The 17972-nt window shown below is 37.6% G+C and overlaps 1 protein-coding gene across 8 annotated transcripts in view; it reads right to left on the bottom strand.

Moving 5' to 3' along the window:
• PPP1R9A (protein phosphatase 1 regulatory subunit 9A) overlaps nucleotides 1-17972 on the bottom strand; it is a 324716-nt gene that overhangs the window by 149780 nt on the left and 156964 nt on the right. For all 8 annotated transcript variants that reach the window (XM_028490016.1, XM_028490017.1, XM_028490020.1 and 5 more), the window contains exon 3: nucleotides 3250-3382. In XM_028490016.1, coding sequence (XP_028345817.1) covers nucleotides 3250-3382 — 133 coding nt within the window. The remainder of the gene's footprint in view (nucleotides 1-3249; nucleotides 3383-17972) is intronic.

The raw sequence follows: 17972 nt of genomic DNA, 5'->3' as shown, positions 1-17972 counted from the left end.
ATGCCGCTGAGCGGCTGGGCCCGTGAGCCATGGCCGCTGAGCCTGCGCGTCCGGAGCCTGTGCTCCGCAAAGGGAGGGGCCACAACAGTGAGAGGCCCGCGTACCGCAAAAAAAAAAAAAAAAAAAATGATAAGAGGTAACAAGTGTTGGGAAGGATGGGGAGGAAAAAGAACTCTTGTGCACTCTTGGTGGGAATGTAAATTGCTGGAGACACTATGTAAAACAGTATGGAGATTCCTCAAAAAATTAAAAATAACTACATTTAGTTCTCTTCCAGTTTAATTTTTCTAGTTTAACTTTTACTATGAAATGTAGCATACAAACAAGAGAGTTTATAAAAAACATTTACCTATAAAACATTGTGTAAAACAAAAATAAAGCAAACATTCATGTACTAACAAAGACAGAAAACATTACAAATACCCCAAAAGCCCACTATGTAAGCCTCCCTGAAATCATAACTCTTCCTTTGGTAACCATTATCCTAAACATGGTGCTAACCATTCCTTCCTTTTCTTAATACTACTTTTTAAAGCTACTTATTTGTGTATTTCTAAGCAATATGCTGTTTTAATTTTTCCTGGCTTTTAAATTTAAATAAATGGAATTGTACTGAATGGCTTCTTCTGTGATTTGCTTCCCACACCCCCTCAATTTCAAGTTTGTAAGAATCATAACACACTGCTACATGGAACTGTGGCTCCTTCATTTTTACTGCTGAGTAATATTTTATGGAATAGATATGCTACAATTTATATACCTTTTCCTATCATTGATGATTACTCAGATTGCTCTCAATTTTGCTATTGTAAGCAATACAATGGCCCACAGCCAAATCCAGCTGTCTTTGTATGGGCCATAAGCTAAGGATGGTTTTTACATTTTTAAATGGATGATAAGTGTAAGCTTCACTCTTACATTCTCTTTAACCTCAAATGAAAGTGTCTTTTATAGGAACAATTATTGGCCAGTGATGTTTAGTGTAATAATTGGTATTCTTTATATATTTTTCATCCAAGCAATTTTTTGTTTTTGTTTTTGTTTTTTTTTGCGGTACGCGGGCCTCTCACTGCTGTGGCCTCTCCCCCTGTGGAGCACAGGCTCTGAACGCGCAGGCTCAGCAGCCATGGCTCACGGGCCCAGCCGCTCCGCTGCACGTGGGATCCTCCCGGACCGGGGCACGAATCCATGTCCCCTGCATCGGCAGGCGGATTCTCAACCACTGCACCACCAGGGAAGCCCCCATCCAAGCAATTTTATGCTTAATACTTACATAGTTTTCAACTCTCTTTCCCTAACATTTGCTGTTTTGAACAAGCTGTTCTTTGTTTCTTTTCCTCCTTGCTAATTGAGAAGTATGAAGGAGATATGTTCTTTAAGTCCTTAGATATGAGCAAATTTCTTTCTTTCATCAGGATAGGTAAATATTCTGGGATGGATATAGGATTCTTGGATCATTATCCTTTTTCTTCTCAGTGGTGTGTGAAATCATACATATGCCTCCCCACTTCCTGTGTTACAAATAAGAAATCTGATGCTAGTCTAATAACTTTACCTTTGCAAGTACCTTTGCTTCTTTGTTTGCTTTGATTTTGGCCTGGTATTTTGTAAGATTTTCACTTTATCTTTGAAGATTAGAATTTTCTCAGGCTATGCCTGAGTACAGGAATTTTTTTTAAAGTCCTCTCACTTGCAACAAATTGGCTAGGACCTTTAAATCATGAGGTTCAGATATTTTTGGAGCTCAGGAAAATTTCTTCTATTTTGTCTAATATGTCTCTTGTCCTGTACTGTCTTTTCCCCTTCTATTATAACTCATATACTGGGTCTCCTTCATGACTTTTCTTGGATTTTTGCTCTGTTTGAAAATTTGAAAATTACTTTGGGACATTTCTTATGCTTGACATTCTAGATCACCAATTTGAGTCTCAACAATAACTATCCTTTTCTCTTCAATTCCTCGACTGAAATTTTTAATCTTAAAATAAATATTTTCGTTGTTAATTTGTTTAATTAAGAATGTCTTTATATATATATAAATTTATTTATTTTATTTATTTATTTTTGGCTGTGTTGGGTCTTCACTGCTGTGCGCGAGCTTTTCTCTAGTTGCAGCGAGCGGCGGCCACTCTTCGTTGCGGTGCGCGGGCTTCTCATTGCGGTGGCTTCTCTTGTTGCGGAGCATGGGCTCTAGGCGCGTAAGCTTCAGTAGGTGTGGCTCACGGGCTCTAGAGCACCGGGCTTCTCATTGCGGTGGCTTCTCTTGTTGCGGAGCATGGGCTCTAGGCGCGTAGGCTTCAGTAGGTGTGGCTCACGGGCTCTAGAGCACAGGCTCAGTAGTTGTGGCGCACGGGCTTGGCTGCTCCGCGGCATGTGGGATCTTCTCAGACCGGGGCTCGAACCTGTGTCCCCTGCGTTGGCAGGTGGATTCGCAACCACTGCATCACCAGGAAAGCCCTAAGAATGTCTTTTTAAAGCCACACTTGAACATCTTTATTTGGTTTCTTTGCTTTTTTTTGTTATTCAAGTTGTCATCTGTTTGTTCTGCTTTTTTCCAAAGCTCTCTGAGATGTGGTATTTTTCTGTTCATTAGGTCCTAGTTCAGTTCCCAGGTGATGATTTATGATGGTAAACACAGCAGGCTCTGGCCCCGTAGGTCCCCAGTTACTGTAGCAGGCAGTCTGTGATTCCAGGGAGAAATCAGGAGCAAGGCCCTCTGCTCCTGTCCTCCCTGCTTTCCTTTAGCTTTCTCCCCTCAGAGATGAAGAGGATTCCACTGGCTTCATTCCAAAAATCTACCATTTTCTAAAGGCCCAGCACTCCCCTTATCTACTACATTCAGAATCTAATCATGACCACTCTCCCTCCACCAAAAAACCCCAAAACAACCACCTGCCCCAAGCTCTCACTTACAGCAGCTCTCTCTGGACTCCTCACCTGCACCAGCGCTTTGCAGGAGTACCAAGAAAACATCAGCCCTCACTCACACCTCCCTACTCCTAGTCGCCAACCCAGCCAACTAAAGTAGATGGGTTTCAGTGGGGTGGGTAAGGGAGGAGTCTTTCAATCCACCATCTATACAGAATTCATATAAACTATTTTTGAAATTTAATAAATAAAACCCTCCATGAGAAATAAAGCTTTATCAAATCCTTAGGGGGGAAAAAGGCTATACTTAGGGAAAATAAAGTCATTTCTACATTATTAACATAGCAATATAATATTATTAACATTGTAGAGCTCACATACCTTTCTCTAGTTCCACTGGGAAAAGTTCCAGCTTTTCTACACGCTTTTCAAGTTCATACTCGGCTGAAGCAGCCACAGGGTCAACTTCATCATTTCTCCTGTCATAGTCTTCATTGGAGTATGTGCTGAAGACCTGTAGTAAGATAATCAACAAAAAGATGAAAATCCAGAAAAGACAGTTTTCTTGATTTAAAAAAAATCTGCTACATATCCAAAACTACGTTAAGTTAAAAATTTTGTACAAAGAATTTCTTCTAAACAACTGTTTTGTCATAAAATCAACTGAGATGTTAAGAAAAGGAAAACTGAATCAGAATAAAAATAACTTACTAATTTAAAAAATGTACCACTTTTAATAATGTGAGAGACAACATTAGCCACAGAATACATTATAGCAACATTTATCACTTTTTATAGAATCAGAGCATACCACATTAGCTGCAATAAAATTAAGGTAAAGCATCTTGAGGCTACTGAAGCAAATACCCACATTGAGCCCATTTCATGCTATGACCTATACAAGCCCTGATGTTGCAGTGTGCTGGTACTAGAATTATATTTCAAACACAGAATCATTGAAACTGACTTCTATTCTATTCTGTACTGAGCTGTGTTAAGCTCTCATTTGTCATCTCTCATTTTACTTCCATGTAGATATAAATTAAATCCTCATTGAACCTTTTAATGAAATGACTATCAAAATATTGCTCAAGAGCTGCAGAACAAACAGGATATTGGTAGCTCTTTCTTTCTGACCTAAATCATTCAAAAGACTACTAAATGTGGTCTTCAGATGTAGCTGTAAGAAAATTATTGTCCTTCTTTCTGCTGAAATATTTGTTTTATTTGAAAAGTAACTGGAAATAGGTATACAATCCCTCACTTAATACACTGAAGAATATTTTTAAAAAAGAAATGTATAATTCATCAAGCCTAATTAATTTGCATGATAAAAACTGACATTTTCCATTAAATTCAACAATTATGAAGTATCTAGACTGTGCTTGACAAAACTTTGTCATGTCCTCCAAAATCTTAAAATCTAGGAGTAGTTTTTAAAAAAATATACATTAAAAAGTGATAATAAAAACATCAATAGAAAGCAGGACAGAAGGTCAGAGATGAAAGAAATTAAGTCTATTGCCTATAAAGCCGGTCCTGCTAGTCCAGATGTGCTTTACATTCATATTATTGGAAAACTGGCAACTCTTACATGCTGTATATGGTAACCTATAAACCAGAAATACATACTGCGTACAAAGAAACAGATGTAGTGTGGTTCCTAATTCTACATACTTTTCAAAATCGTGTCATTTATAGGTTTTGTACCAGAATGCATAACTGTTTTTCTTCCTGACTTTCAACATGTTTTCATAGCCTTGTACCATTCACTTGGTCTCTACCACATTTCTCCAACACAACAAACATTTCTGCATCAAAATGAACACTTCTAAACTATGGGGTTTGTACCTTTTAAATTAATCTTTTCATAAAATATGCTTCCTGTGTCCCTTCCATAGAACCTTCCAATATTTTTCTTAAATTGTCAGGTTTATGACTTTCTCTTAGACAGCCTTTTTGATCTTTCACTTCCCTTACATGTTTTGATAATCACTTATTTATTCATTCATCAAAAATTTACAAAGAATCAACTCTATGCCAGACATTGTGCTAGACACTGAAGAAGGCACAGTTTCAAGTAGCTCACAGCTCAGTAGGGACATAGAAATCATAATAAACAACTAAAATATATGTGATAACTGATGTAACAAAGGAATATACCAAGTAATTTTTTTCTTGTCATGAATTTCATGGAGGGGAAAATATTTGAGTTGAATCCTAAAGAATAAACAAGGATTCACATATTCAAATGTAGAAGAGGTGGAATGTATATTTCAAATATAAGACACTAGAAAAAAATCTATATCTGTATCTTTTGGAAAACATCGACAGTTGAGTGGACCACAGTGCAGCATGCCTAGGGGAGAAAACTTTAACAACTCACAAAAAAAGTTACTTGGATCTGGAACGTACATGTCCTGGAAACTATCGGCAGAGATGACTGGAAATTATTCCATTGATGTTTGCCACTTGTCTACTTCTGCTAATAGGTTCAAGTATATGATTGCTAAACAAGGATTCAAACGATATTCATACTGGAACATAACTCAATTTTGCTACCAACTTAATGTGTGAATAAAAAAATGCGTGTATACATACACATGTATATACGTGTATATGTGTGTTTGTGTGTATACACACACATCTGCTATCAAATGTCCTTCCCCAATCAGTCTGGTTTATAAAGTCCATTTGGGGATATCCAGAAATTAAATAAAACAAACAGAAAACTAACTATATGACTATATATTGGAAAACAGTACTTTAAATAATGTTTGAGGCATGTAGCAATCAGATGACCATATCACCATTTAATTCTGTAGAGAAGAAATAATGTAATACACTTTTCATCTTCAGCTTGTTCATAGTCTGGTAAATTATGTGGGCACATAGGTAAAACCTATAAATACATGAAACAGAAAAGCCAGAATTCATTATTTGCAAATTAAGCTTTTGTTTACCTGGAGAATCCAAGAGGTTAAACAGAAAAACTGTTAGAACAAACAAGAGTTCAGTGAAAACAGAATTTCAAAACTACCAAAAAAGCCCATAATAGCTTTAGAAAATATAACAGAAAAGATCATAAATTATAAAATACTCAAGAATTGGTGATTATAAATGTGCAAGGGTATCCTTTATCTATAAAACTTAACTGAAAAATTCAAAAAGCCTTGAATAAGTGTAATGCTATACTATGTTATTGGATTAAAATCCTTAATATTGTAAAAACCTCTATGACCCTAAATTACTGTAAATGTCTCTTTGCCCCAATTTAATTTATGAATTCAGGGCAATCAAAATTAAAATCCCATTAACATTTTTCATGGAAACTAACAAGCTGCTTGCAAACAAGGAATAAGGATGGAAATAGACCCTAACAGATACCAAAACATACAATAGGGCTTCCCTGGTGGCGCACTGGTTGGGAGTCCGCCTGCCGATGTGGGGGACGCGGGTTCGTGCCCTGGTCCGGGAGGACCCCACGTGCCGCGGAGCGGCTGGGCCCGTGAGCCATGGCCGCTGAGCCTGCGCGTCCGGAGCCTGTGCTCCGCCGCGGGAGAGGCCACAGCGGTGAGAGACCCGCGTACCGGAAAAAAAAAAAAAAAAACTTCGTTTATTAAGGCAGTGCAGTTTGCCCCAAGATAGATCTATTTTTGTACTCTATTCTGTTTCACTCCTCTAATTTTCTATTCAAATTAGCTTGGGTGGTCTATTCAATAAATAGTAGGGAAAGAATGAGATACCCATCTGAAAAAAGATTCCTATTTCATATGATTAACAAAAAGTAAAACTTACATTGGTTAAGAACAAAAATTACAAACTATTAAACTGCTAAAAGAAAATATGGGACAATGTTTAACAGGCTAGAAAGGACATTCCCAAAAAGCCGTAGAAATCCTAGAAATCCTAAAGAAAATGAAAAAACTATTTGATTAAAAATTAATGCTAAAAACTTCTAGGTAACAAAATATACCATAATGAAATTACAAAACAAGTCAAATATTAGGAGAATATATTGCCAAATATCAAAATGAAATATGAATATTCATAATATAAAACGGGTTTTATCAACTTAAACAACTACATCTGTAAGTAGGGGAAAGGAAACTGAGAATTCAACAAAGACATATTAATGTTCAATAAATGATGTAAAGATGCTCAACTTCATTAAAAATTAAGCAAATTTAAGAAGGAAATACTATATATTCACCCATAGGATGATTTTTTTTAAAAAAAGACTGCAACATCCAGTGTTTTGTGAGGATATAGGAAAAAGAATACACTTGGAAAAGCAGGAAAAAGGTCGCAATTTGAGAATAGCTATCAAGATTTTAAATGTAAATGCTTTTGATCCAATAATGCTATACGTAAGTATTTATAGAGATACTTGCAGGTGTGCACAGATACCTGTGCAAGGAAGTTCATTACAGAACTATTTGTAATAGTCTAAGATGGAAAATTACCTAAATGTTCAATGATAGAGAAAATGTCTTACTAAATTATAATATATACAAATATGTAATTTCATGCAATGATTTAAAAGATCTATCTCTGCTGACATGAAAGGCTCTGAAATACATATATTATTTAACCAAAAAAAGCACATGGCAGATATACCTATATCTACTGATATATCCTTTTGTATCTATTTATATATTTCTATATATACATATATAGGTATAAATATGTTCTCAATTGGTATGACCCTAACTTTAAATTCAATATCTCCTAAATTCTCTAGCTATATAGCTCTTGCCGAATTGTAAAACCACTCTAAGCCTCAGTTTCATTCACAAAATGGCTATTATAATAATAATACCTACTGCATAAAGCTGCTGTAAGAATGAAATGAGATAGTCCAAATAATCATGCTAGGTTCAATGTCAGGGGAGGGAAAGCTGTCCCAGGGTAATATGAGAGATAATAATATTGCCCCAGATACCTACACTCACCTCATATTCTCATTTATAAATAAGTTTTGAATATTTCATCCACTATGATGCTTAATGCCCTCGGAACAAAAATCTGCAAGACTAATTTAGTATTATAATGTAGACTGGACTGCCAAAATCCCTACCTGTGTCCAGAGCAATACAGTATCATTACACAATGGCTCATCATCTGCTGCCAGGCTTTGTTTTGCCTTGACCAGGTAGAAACTCAGAGATGAAAGGAAAATTGACCTAGGTAAAGACTTCCCCTTTCATCAATATGGTCATGACTCTTTCAGTATTCTTATAATAGTTCTATCATTTTTATTTATATTACCGTAACTGCTCTACAAATATATATGAATAGTTAATTACACAAATAATAATCAGAGCTCCATCACGATACCATTGCAATGCAAAAACACAAAAAACTAAAGGCCCCACAGCATCCTGGGTCCTAATATTCAACGCCATTCAAGATATAAACATATATATTTAGTTCAGTCACCTTCACATTGTTCCTGCTGTATTTCACTGAGAAAAGCAAACAAAAGGATGTTTAAGTTTAAGACTTCTTGTTTCAGAGCCAACGAGTGATATTCTATTCCTTGATCAAAGGAAACAAAACAAGACCATATCCCTTGCTTTGCAGCAGAGGCAGGCTTTTAGGGATAACAAGCTTACAAATACACTTAGCAATGACATTTCTGACCCAGCAACCCAAGGCTATGAAAAACAAATAAAGTTAAAATTAGCTTATACGATTTCAACTAGAATCATTCTTTTTCACATTTCTGGTAGTTTGAGCTCCAACACTTTTTCAAAACAACAGTAACATTTTTTTCAACAATAAGGAAAAAAAAACCACCTTATTTCCTTTACTTCCTTATGACACATTTTCTTAATCAATGCAGGTCAAAATGAATTCAGGATTTTCTATAAATACTGACTGGAAGGAATCTCCCACAAGCTTCCACAAGGTCTCAGTTCCGCCTGTCGTCTGGGTTCTGCTGCACCTCCTGACGCATCAAAGATGGAAAATGCTGCAGGTTCTTGCAAGCTGTGTTTCAGATGATGGTTTAGCACAGCACGCTCCTGGAGATTAGCCACGTGTTCACATGCTTCCACAAACAGGCCTCACTAATCACAAGCCTCCTTGGCAGAACTCTAACTCACCTTCACATGAGACTCTCAACTGAAACTAAGAGAAAACATGGAGAAGACAGTCCATATCTTAAAGTTTTAAAAACAAATCTGGCGATAAACCATCCTCAGAAAGGAGGATCCTGACAGCCTTAGAACAATGTATAAAACTTCAGTTTCCTTTTCGTCCCTCACTGATTTATGATATAAGAATTATAGTTTCTTGATTGCCTACTGTGTGCCAGGGAGTATGTTAGGTTCTTGTTGCAAATTGACATAAGCCAAACTGAAGTGCACAATTATCAGGCATTTGGGGGTAAGTGTTGGCAGTCTCCAAAGATTCTAAATAAGTGAGAGCTTTCTGCTGCATATAAACACATTGATGAGCAAGAGGATGGAAAAAAAAGACCCACAGCTCTATCCTGCAAGCTCAGTAAAGTCTCAGATTTCTGTCTTTTAGTTACTCTGACAAGTAACCTGCATGGAGGTATACTTAAAGCAACTGTGACAATACTCTACAGTAGGATGTGTCTAATTTTCTAACTGGATCCCTCAACGGAATCCTACATTTCAGAAAACAGGACCAAATGAGAACTAGAGTTAGCTGCTACTCTAAAAGCTTAGCTTGCTTGACTCAAAGTCCATTTACATAAAGTATTTCTAAAACCAATCCACGTATTTTCAACATTACACATTTCACCAATTATTTGTAACATCCCCAACATTAATAAACCTTCCTATTTAAAGTATGCATCTCTGGAATGTAGACTTCTAATTAGGGACGTTCAAATACTAATCTTAGAGTGAAGATTCATGTTTGTTATACGTAGAATGCTAACCAAAGGCTCCTAAAACAAAGTTATTACCATAAATATGGTGATATGTGTGCTGAAATAACTGGAAGTAAATTACAGACAATATAAAACATTACACAAGTAATCTTTAACTCTTGTACCAACTGATCCAGTAAGGCAGAAAAGAGGAAAGATTTGAAGCTCAGAGAACAATATACATGGTATATATGAGGATAACTAATAAAGACAAAGTCTATAAGAACAAAAGGTATATTTCACTAATTGTAAGCCTAGTGTTTTCATGAATAACTAAAGAACAGGAAGCGAAAAAACAAATATACTCTACATAATGGGAGGTAGACAGCAGGCTAGTCAAAAGGCAACACAAAGTGGCCTTTATTTGTCAGTGTTCTCCAGAGAAACACAACCAACAGGATGTGGGTGTATAAAATATTTAATACATACTATATTTGTACTTATATTAAACTAGATTTATTTTAAGGAATTGGCTCACGTGATCATAGAGGCTGACAAGTCCAAAATCAACAGAGTAGCAGGCTGGAGACCCAGGGAAAAGTTGCTGTTGGAGTTCAACTCCAAAGGATTCTCTCTGCTTCAGGGGAGGTCAGTCTTTCACTATTAAGGCCTTCAACTGGTTGGATGAGTCCCATCCACATTACAGAGAGCAATTTGCTGTATACTCAAAGTCTACCGATTTCAATGTTAATCTCACTCAAAAACACCCTCACAAAAACATCTAAAATACTGTGTGACCAAATATCTGGCCACCATGGCCTAGCCAAGTTGACACACAAAATTAACCATCACAAAGGCCTTAAAATAGAATATTCTCTGGCTCCAAAAGCTAGTCTTTTGACATCTGATGAAAATAATCATATCTAGATAGTGTCTAGATATCTATATCTAGATATCATTGGAGTGTTGTAAATTTTTTATCCCCAGATATTCATAGAATGTACACAAAACCGATGATAAAATCAAACATACATTTTTGTATTATCAATGGCACCAATTACTTCATACTTTTAGATTATCAACAACCAAATATGAAGGATGCAAACTCTTCAAATTTAGAATAGCTGTGGTTGACTCTGTAGAAAGATAAATGCAAGGAAACTTTTTATGAAAGAACATTTTAAAATAAGTGGAGTTTTATCAAGGTAACATATACAGAAATTATCAATGAAATAAAAAGATTAGAAGGTCCTGTATCTCTTCATTTTGACAAAATAGAATTCAATTATAATTAGCACATTTATCTGCAAATATATATAGTTTAAGTACTTGAAAAATCTTTAAATTAAGTTTAATATCTCCTTACAAAATCAGTTTATGCCTTTAATGTAATCAGGAAGAAATTCCATCATAAATAGATATAAACTTAGCTCATTCGAAACTTGGACAAATTGTCCAAATTAGTGAGTTTTTCCAGTAGACAGTTTAACAGAAAACTGGGCAATTCCACTGATGTTCATGTTTTTCACTGTATTTTTCAAATTATAATAAACAATTAAACATATCCATGAGAAACTAGCAATGTTCTCTTTCAGCTCAGCCAAACTTTTAGTTTAATCAGAGACATATGCTTTACAAAACTGACAACTGGTGGCCAGCATGAAATAAATTTGTGGCCTTGGTCCTGTTCCCACTGGACAGGTGTCTCCATCACAGAAAAAATGAACTAACTGGCACCTTTTTTGTGGGGGACAGGGTAATCTCCTTAGAGGAATACCTGATTTCCCATTCACAGAAGTTAATACTCTTGTACATATACAACAGGATGAGTTATGAAGTCAGGGTCTGTTCTAGCATTTGTCTTAGCAGTTGGTATTCATTTCTTCTTTTACTACCAGAGCCAGCACTGTGTTTCTAAAAGCCCATGGAGGGAGAGTATTCTGAATTGTCTAAATAGGAAAACAGATGGGGGGGAGTACTATAGCATGTGTGGGTAGTGAGGTTAAAGGCGGAAAGGGGGCCAATGACCAAACCAAAGAGGCTGAAAAGAGAAAGACTTCCCTAGCGTATAGAAGTTGCTCAGGTATAGAAGTTTACACTCCCCCATGCAAAGCTCCCAAGGGTGACTGCACCCCTGATGGGAGGGCTAAGGGGTATCATGAGGACTAAACAGTAAACTCTGAGGTTTTAAGAACCTTGGGTTTTAGGAAGCCCAGGCCCCAAATTTTGCCTGGAAACAGAATAAAAGAGCCTTGACCATCTGTTCAAGAATATCATCAGAAGTAACAGTGCAGGTTAAAAGGAGAAGGACTCCTAACATAAGGAATTCTGTAAAACTCTCAAAAATTGTGCACTTACCCAGGGTAATGGGAGAAAATGTGAAAACATGGATGGGACTAAATACCAGCAAACAAGTGGGTAAGGATCTCAAGAAGGTTAACTTTAGTACAGCAGAAGAAAGGAATGTGATGTAAAGCATCCTAGTGGTAGGTGAACTAAAATTGATTACTATCTTTAGATAATAAAATGGGCTGAAGACCAGGTTCCTTACACCTCCTGTGGTGGTCTTTTGATATGCCAACTTGACTAGGCTACAGCCCCCAGTTATTTAATCAAACACTAATCTAGGTGTCACTGTAAGGTATTTTGTAAATGTGACTAAAGTCCAAAATCAGTTGACTTTAAGTAAGGGAGATTACCCTAGAAAATCTGGGTGAGCCTCATTCAATCAGTTGAAGGGCCTTAAGAGCAGAGTTGAAGCTTCCCAGAGGAAGTAGAAATTCTGCCTCTGGACAGCAGCTTCAGTCTGTTGCAGAGTTCCACCCTCCCTCTCATCTTGATGGCCTGCCCTACAGATTTCAGCCTTACAAACCCAGCCCCTACATGTGTGTAAGCCAACTGCTTGCAATAAATCTCTTAATATGTATCTTCTACTGGTTCATATTCTCTGGTTGAACTCTGACTGATACACCAATACTCCAAGTATAGGACAAAGTACAGTTATTTGGAGCAGTGGTTTCCAAGGTGCTGACTGTGACCTATAGGGGTTGTAAAATCAATCTAGTAGGTCATGAACAGCATTGAGAAAAGTTAAATAGAGAAGAATAGAAAACATCAGTGTTCATTACAGTTAGTAAGAGTATGTATTATACTTTAAAACTTCCAGTGTGATTTAAACACACACATACACACATGCATGTACCATGTCTTGATGTAAAATGGTTATGATGTAGACACGAAAAAAACAGTATGCTTAAGCAATAATTTTTTTAAAACTCTAATCCACAGAGAATTCCCATTTAATTTACATTCTATTCTAAAAGTCACAATAGGCAATACAAGCTTCTCAAACTACTAAGCGTATGAATGATGACAGTAGGTGCAGAAAAAACTGCCCTTCACATTTCTTCTCCTTCCTGAGCCACTGTTTCTTACTTCAATTTTTTATTGAGCACCAGCTCAGTGGCTGGCACTGTGGTCAGTACTCGGAGCACCTAATCATCTCAGACCTGTGACTGTAACCAGCATAAGAGCTGTAAAAGAGAGGAGGACAGTGCTATGGGAGCACACGGTGGAGGCATCTAAGCCTACCTGAGGGGGTGGGGGAGAGGTGTAAGCAAGAAAGGATGAGAGATCTTAAAAGCACAGACTTCAGCCAGCTATGGTTGCCATCAGCAAATAATAAGTGGGGAAGGGAAGGCATGTGGAAGGCATTCTGGGAGAACAAATAATATGTGCAAGGTAGGAATGAGAGAGAAGAAGAGAATTATGGACCAAGAAATAATTCGATCTGGCCAAAGCTGGAGTGGTGAATGAATGGTAAGAGATGGGAAAAAGTATGTAGGGAGAGCTCTGTGACACATGGTTTGTTGTGTGAATAAAATTCATATGCTCTAACCTTGAATGATAATGGGAGTTTATGAAGAGGGTTAGAGGGGACCAGAATTGGGAGGGGAGATGAGCTAGAAGCTCTAGGAATCCTATATCTTCCCCCTTTGGGGGGACTAAGTGGGAGCCTAAGTCCTCAAGGTACTAAGAGACTTTCCCCAAAGTGCCCCTGGTGGCGCGGCCGGTCGTTCACATGACAACAAAAGGCAGTCAGGGACATAGGCACACTGCCCTTGCACAGGGACTGGGAAGCAAAAAGAGCAGAGGCATCACCAGTCTCAGAAGGACCACGAGTAAACCCAGGTACTGGGAACTGAAGCTCCTCTCCAAGGTCCGCTAAAACAACTGAGGCACGTGAGTGACAAAAGCAACAAAAGACTATCTTTAATGAATTGTTAGGGTGAAATTATGTAGAAATCATGCAAGATGAAGGCCTATCTAAAATCCTGCACTTCAGGAGTGTGCTGGTCTCTAGAAGAGAGCATCTATACTTGAGGTTTAACACCTTTTACCAGAATCTATACTTGAGGTTTCACATTATTTTACCAGAGGTCAAATAATAAAAGCAAAGGCTGCACAATTTTCCAAAATCTCCGACAGGTTCAAATGTTGATAGAGCTAAAAAACAAAAACAAAGACAAACCGAAAAAACTGTTTAAGCAAGCATTTCTACCACCAACTGAGACCTACAGAGCAAAATGAAAATTTTAATTTTTGTAAAGGTCATGAGTAAAATACGCTTAATTTTTAAATTCTGCAAGCTGAGGCCAGACATCACATGGTGGAAAAAACTGAAAAACAAGACCAAAGCACAAATAACCAATTGTTAGGGAATGCATATATACATGAGGACACTGATGCTATGTACAAGGCTGAACTTGTAAACAGGAACTTTACTACATTCCGCACAGCTGTGATCCAATGTTAAAACTAATTATGTTACCCTACAAAGCAGGAAAGACTGCTTTCTTATAAACAAACTGTCCCTTCCATTTAGACTTCTCCAAGAACTATAGTCAAATGTAATTGACTGATTCGGGATCATCGTTGAAAATGTCAACATAACGCTAAATCTACAAATGGTATCTGTCTCCGTCTTCCCTTATTTATTGGCAAAACCTAAAGGGCAGCCGTGCTTTATGGGAAACAAGACAATGGGCAATCTTTGTCAAAACATGCGGAGGACAGTGCTGTCACATTAATTCTTGGTGTGTTTGAGGTGAAAGCTGCCATCACTTCCATTACCATAGGATTAATGGTCAAAGCTGGGGATCACTGACCCTTGAATCACAGTAACTTTGACCTCATATATCTTGTAATAGAAATGATGACTTTGTAAATACTGTGTTAACCACTATGCTTCTTAAATCAATTGTCTCCACAACCTCAGAAACTGTCCATACAAAAAAAGATGCCAACAAAGTTAAGTGGTAATTTGTTAAAAATAGGTGACTGCTCTGCAAACAGAGAAGAGGGTGCAACAACCACTGCTACCTGGGTCCCTGATTTATGCAAAGTCCACACTTCTTGGACAGTTCAATGCCTTCATGACACCTCAAACTTAAAGGGGCTCAAGGCAAAACTGTAGTGTCTCCCATCCTCTACAACAAACTTGGGAGGCAGGGTTGGGGGTGGAGAACAGAAGGAGAGAGAGTGATCTATGAGTGATTTTACATTTCTTCTGCACACCTTTTCTGTGCTTTCCAATTCTGCATAATGACCAAGTATTACTTTCTTAGGGGGGTGGAGTGGGAAAGACATTCTAAAAAGCCTCCTAATGTCCTCCTCTCCCACAGGAATAAAGTTGACATATTTAGAAGGACATCAAAATTCTCCAAGATCTGACTCCAGCCTACCTTGCCAGGCTTTACCTAGCACTACTTCCTTTCACTCACCCTATGGTGCAAAAATTGTTACTACTTTGTTATATGTCTGCAAAACTTCTTTCACCTCTCTTGCGGTCTCTCCTACAGAATTTACCCCATGCTATGTATTGTATTTATCTGTGATCACATTTTCTATTCAAATAAAATGTCATCTCCCGGGCTTCCCTGGTGGCACAGTGGTTGCGCATCCGCCTGCCGATGCAGGGGAACCGGGTTCGCGCCCCGGTCTGGGAGGATCCCACATGCCGCGGAGCGGCTGGGCCCATGAGCCATGGCCGCTGAGCCTGCGCGTCCGGAGCCTGTGCTCCGCAACGGGAGAGGCCACAACAGAGGGAGGCCCGCATACCACAAAAAAAAAAAAAAAGTCATCTCCCTGGGGCTGGGGTAGTCTTATTCATCTTTCTACTACCTGCTGGTTTTGTTTTTGTTTTTTGTTTTCCATCTTTATTGAGGTATGATTAACAAACAGAAATTATATCTTTTTAACAACATGATGTTTTGATGTAAGTATACCTTGTGAAATATTTACCACAATCAACATCACCTACTGTTAACGGTAAAATGTCTTAAAAGCAACGGGTCTTTTATCATTGTCAGTGATCTATATATGGATGGTATCTTAAGTCAGAACTGCTTCTGAACAAATGAAAAGAGACCTTCACAAGGCAAAAAGGAGCCTCAATCCTAAAATGCTTCAAAATAAAACTTACAACTTCAAAACAAAGATGTCTTCACATATGCACAGCTTGGGATGATCTTTAGTGGTCACACCCATTAGTCAAATAAACCTGTGATAAAACCCAGTTAGCATAAACATTTGCAAGGCTGTATTCTAGAAGAGATGACTTAACAACCTAGTCTTAATGATTATTTATGTCAGAGATCAAGTATTACCAAAGAATGGATATTTATTATTAAAATTAATTTTAAATCCTATTGTACATAATACCAAAAAAGGACCACTGCCCCCCTTTTTTAAAGGCCAGTTAGCTCCTGGTAAGAAATTTTATAATGTTCCCCTTTTGATCAGATTAGTATGACTGACAAGAGAAGTCAATTTTGTAGAACTGATTGTTTTTTAAATGTATTTTGAAATGCTAATATGAAAGTGTATTGGTACAAATAGGGCAGTCAAGGGTAATTAGCTCTCTGAAAGTGTAACATTTAAAGAGCTATAATAATATCTAATATTGGGTTCTCTGCTTGAAATGAGACACTGGCAGGAGAAATTTTAAAGTATTTCACTTGTGTTTAGACAGTGGATTTAAATATATAAATATATAAAAGTGGTTGGCTCCTTTTGTAGCCTTGAGTGCAGCATCACTCCCTAAGTGAGAGGGGGTCAGTTAAGGTCCTAATGTCTCACAACTGTGGCAGATTTGCTGATTAAATCCAGCAGTCACTCTTAACAGTTTTGTGTTCTGGTCACGGTGGTCCATCCATGAGAAACTCCATCTGCTGGTACCTATCCTCTCTCAAGCCAAAAATTACAAACAATGCAGAGTGTGTAAGAGCTAAGTCTACCAAAACGTGTTCCCATGTCATCTCCACCTGCCATACTGACATCGGGAGGGTAAATGTGTTTGTCATGTGCCTAAATTTGATGTCCTCAAATGCCCATCTGCCTTTTGCTAATCAACCTGACATAGAAGGTTTAGAAGAAAAGTTTAATACAAACGAGAATGTACCTCACCCTTTCATATTGGAAGAAGCAAAAGACACTGTTTGGAAATATAGGACTCAATTCCTTAAATAGTTTGAAGCCTCATTATGATAATATCCTCCAACATTCGATCACTTCCTTCTTTTCCAGAACTCCTTGAGTCCTCTGTTAATCACTTAGTGCTTATATCCTGCCTTTTATTTGTTAATAATATTTTATGTGTTTAAATCTTATTGTTATCTGGCATCTTCAACACAAGATTAAAGTCTTATTCCCCATTGCATCTCCAACACTTGGCATCATGCTTGACACAAGGTGCCTACTCAACAGATGTCTGTTGACAGAAGTGCCTTATAAGGTAGGCTGTTGGATAAATTCATTTCTTTTGGAAATTCTGTAACTAAACTCTCTTGAATAGGTTCTCCATTCATTCAAATAGTTATTCAAGTTTTCCAGATAAGTTGTCAACATGAGCAAAGGAAATCTTCCTGTCTGGTCTACCCGGCTAGCTTCCACTACAAGCTCTGGCATTTAGGGCACTGAGATTCTGGCAGCAGCTAAGGGCAGCATAAAAATGCAACACAGGGAGTCAGCCCTTAACAAAAAAGTAGTATCAGAAACGGGACAGAAAAAGCTGGTCCTCTCGTAGTTAGACCTGTTCCACTCTTTCCACTTTTTCCTCAATATATATAATGTAAATATTTGCCAATCAGCCCTATCATAAGAATCGAAAAGATGATTTCAATAGTGACCATCTGCTGGACAATAAGGAGAACCCACCCACTCTGCTTACAAGCAAACAGTAAACTTGGATAGAATT

This window comes from Physeter macrocephalus, chromosome 5 (genome assembly GCF_002837175.3).
Source record: "Physeter macrocephalus isolate SW-GA chromosome 5, ASM283717v5, whole genome shotgun sequence".
NCBI lineage: Eukaryota > Metazoa > Chordata > Mammalia > Artiodactyla > Physeteridae > Physeter > Physeter macrocephalus.
Note: the sequence above shows the minus strand (reverse complement) of the source record. Positions and strands in the feature narration are given on the sequence as shown.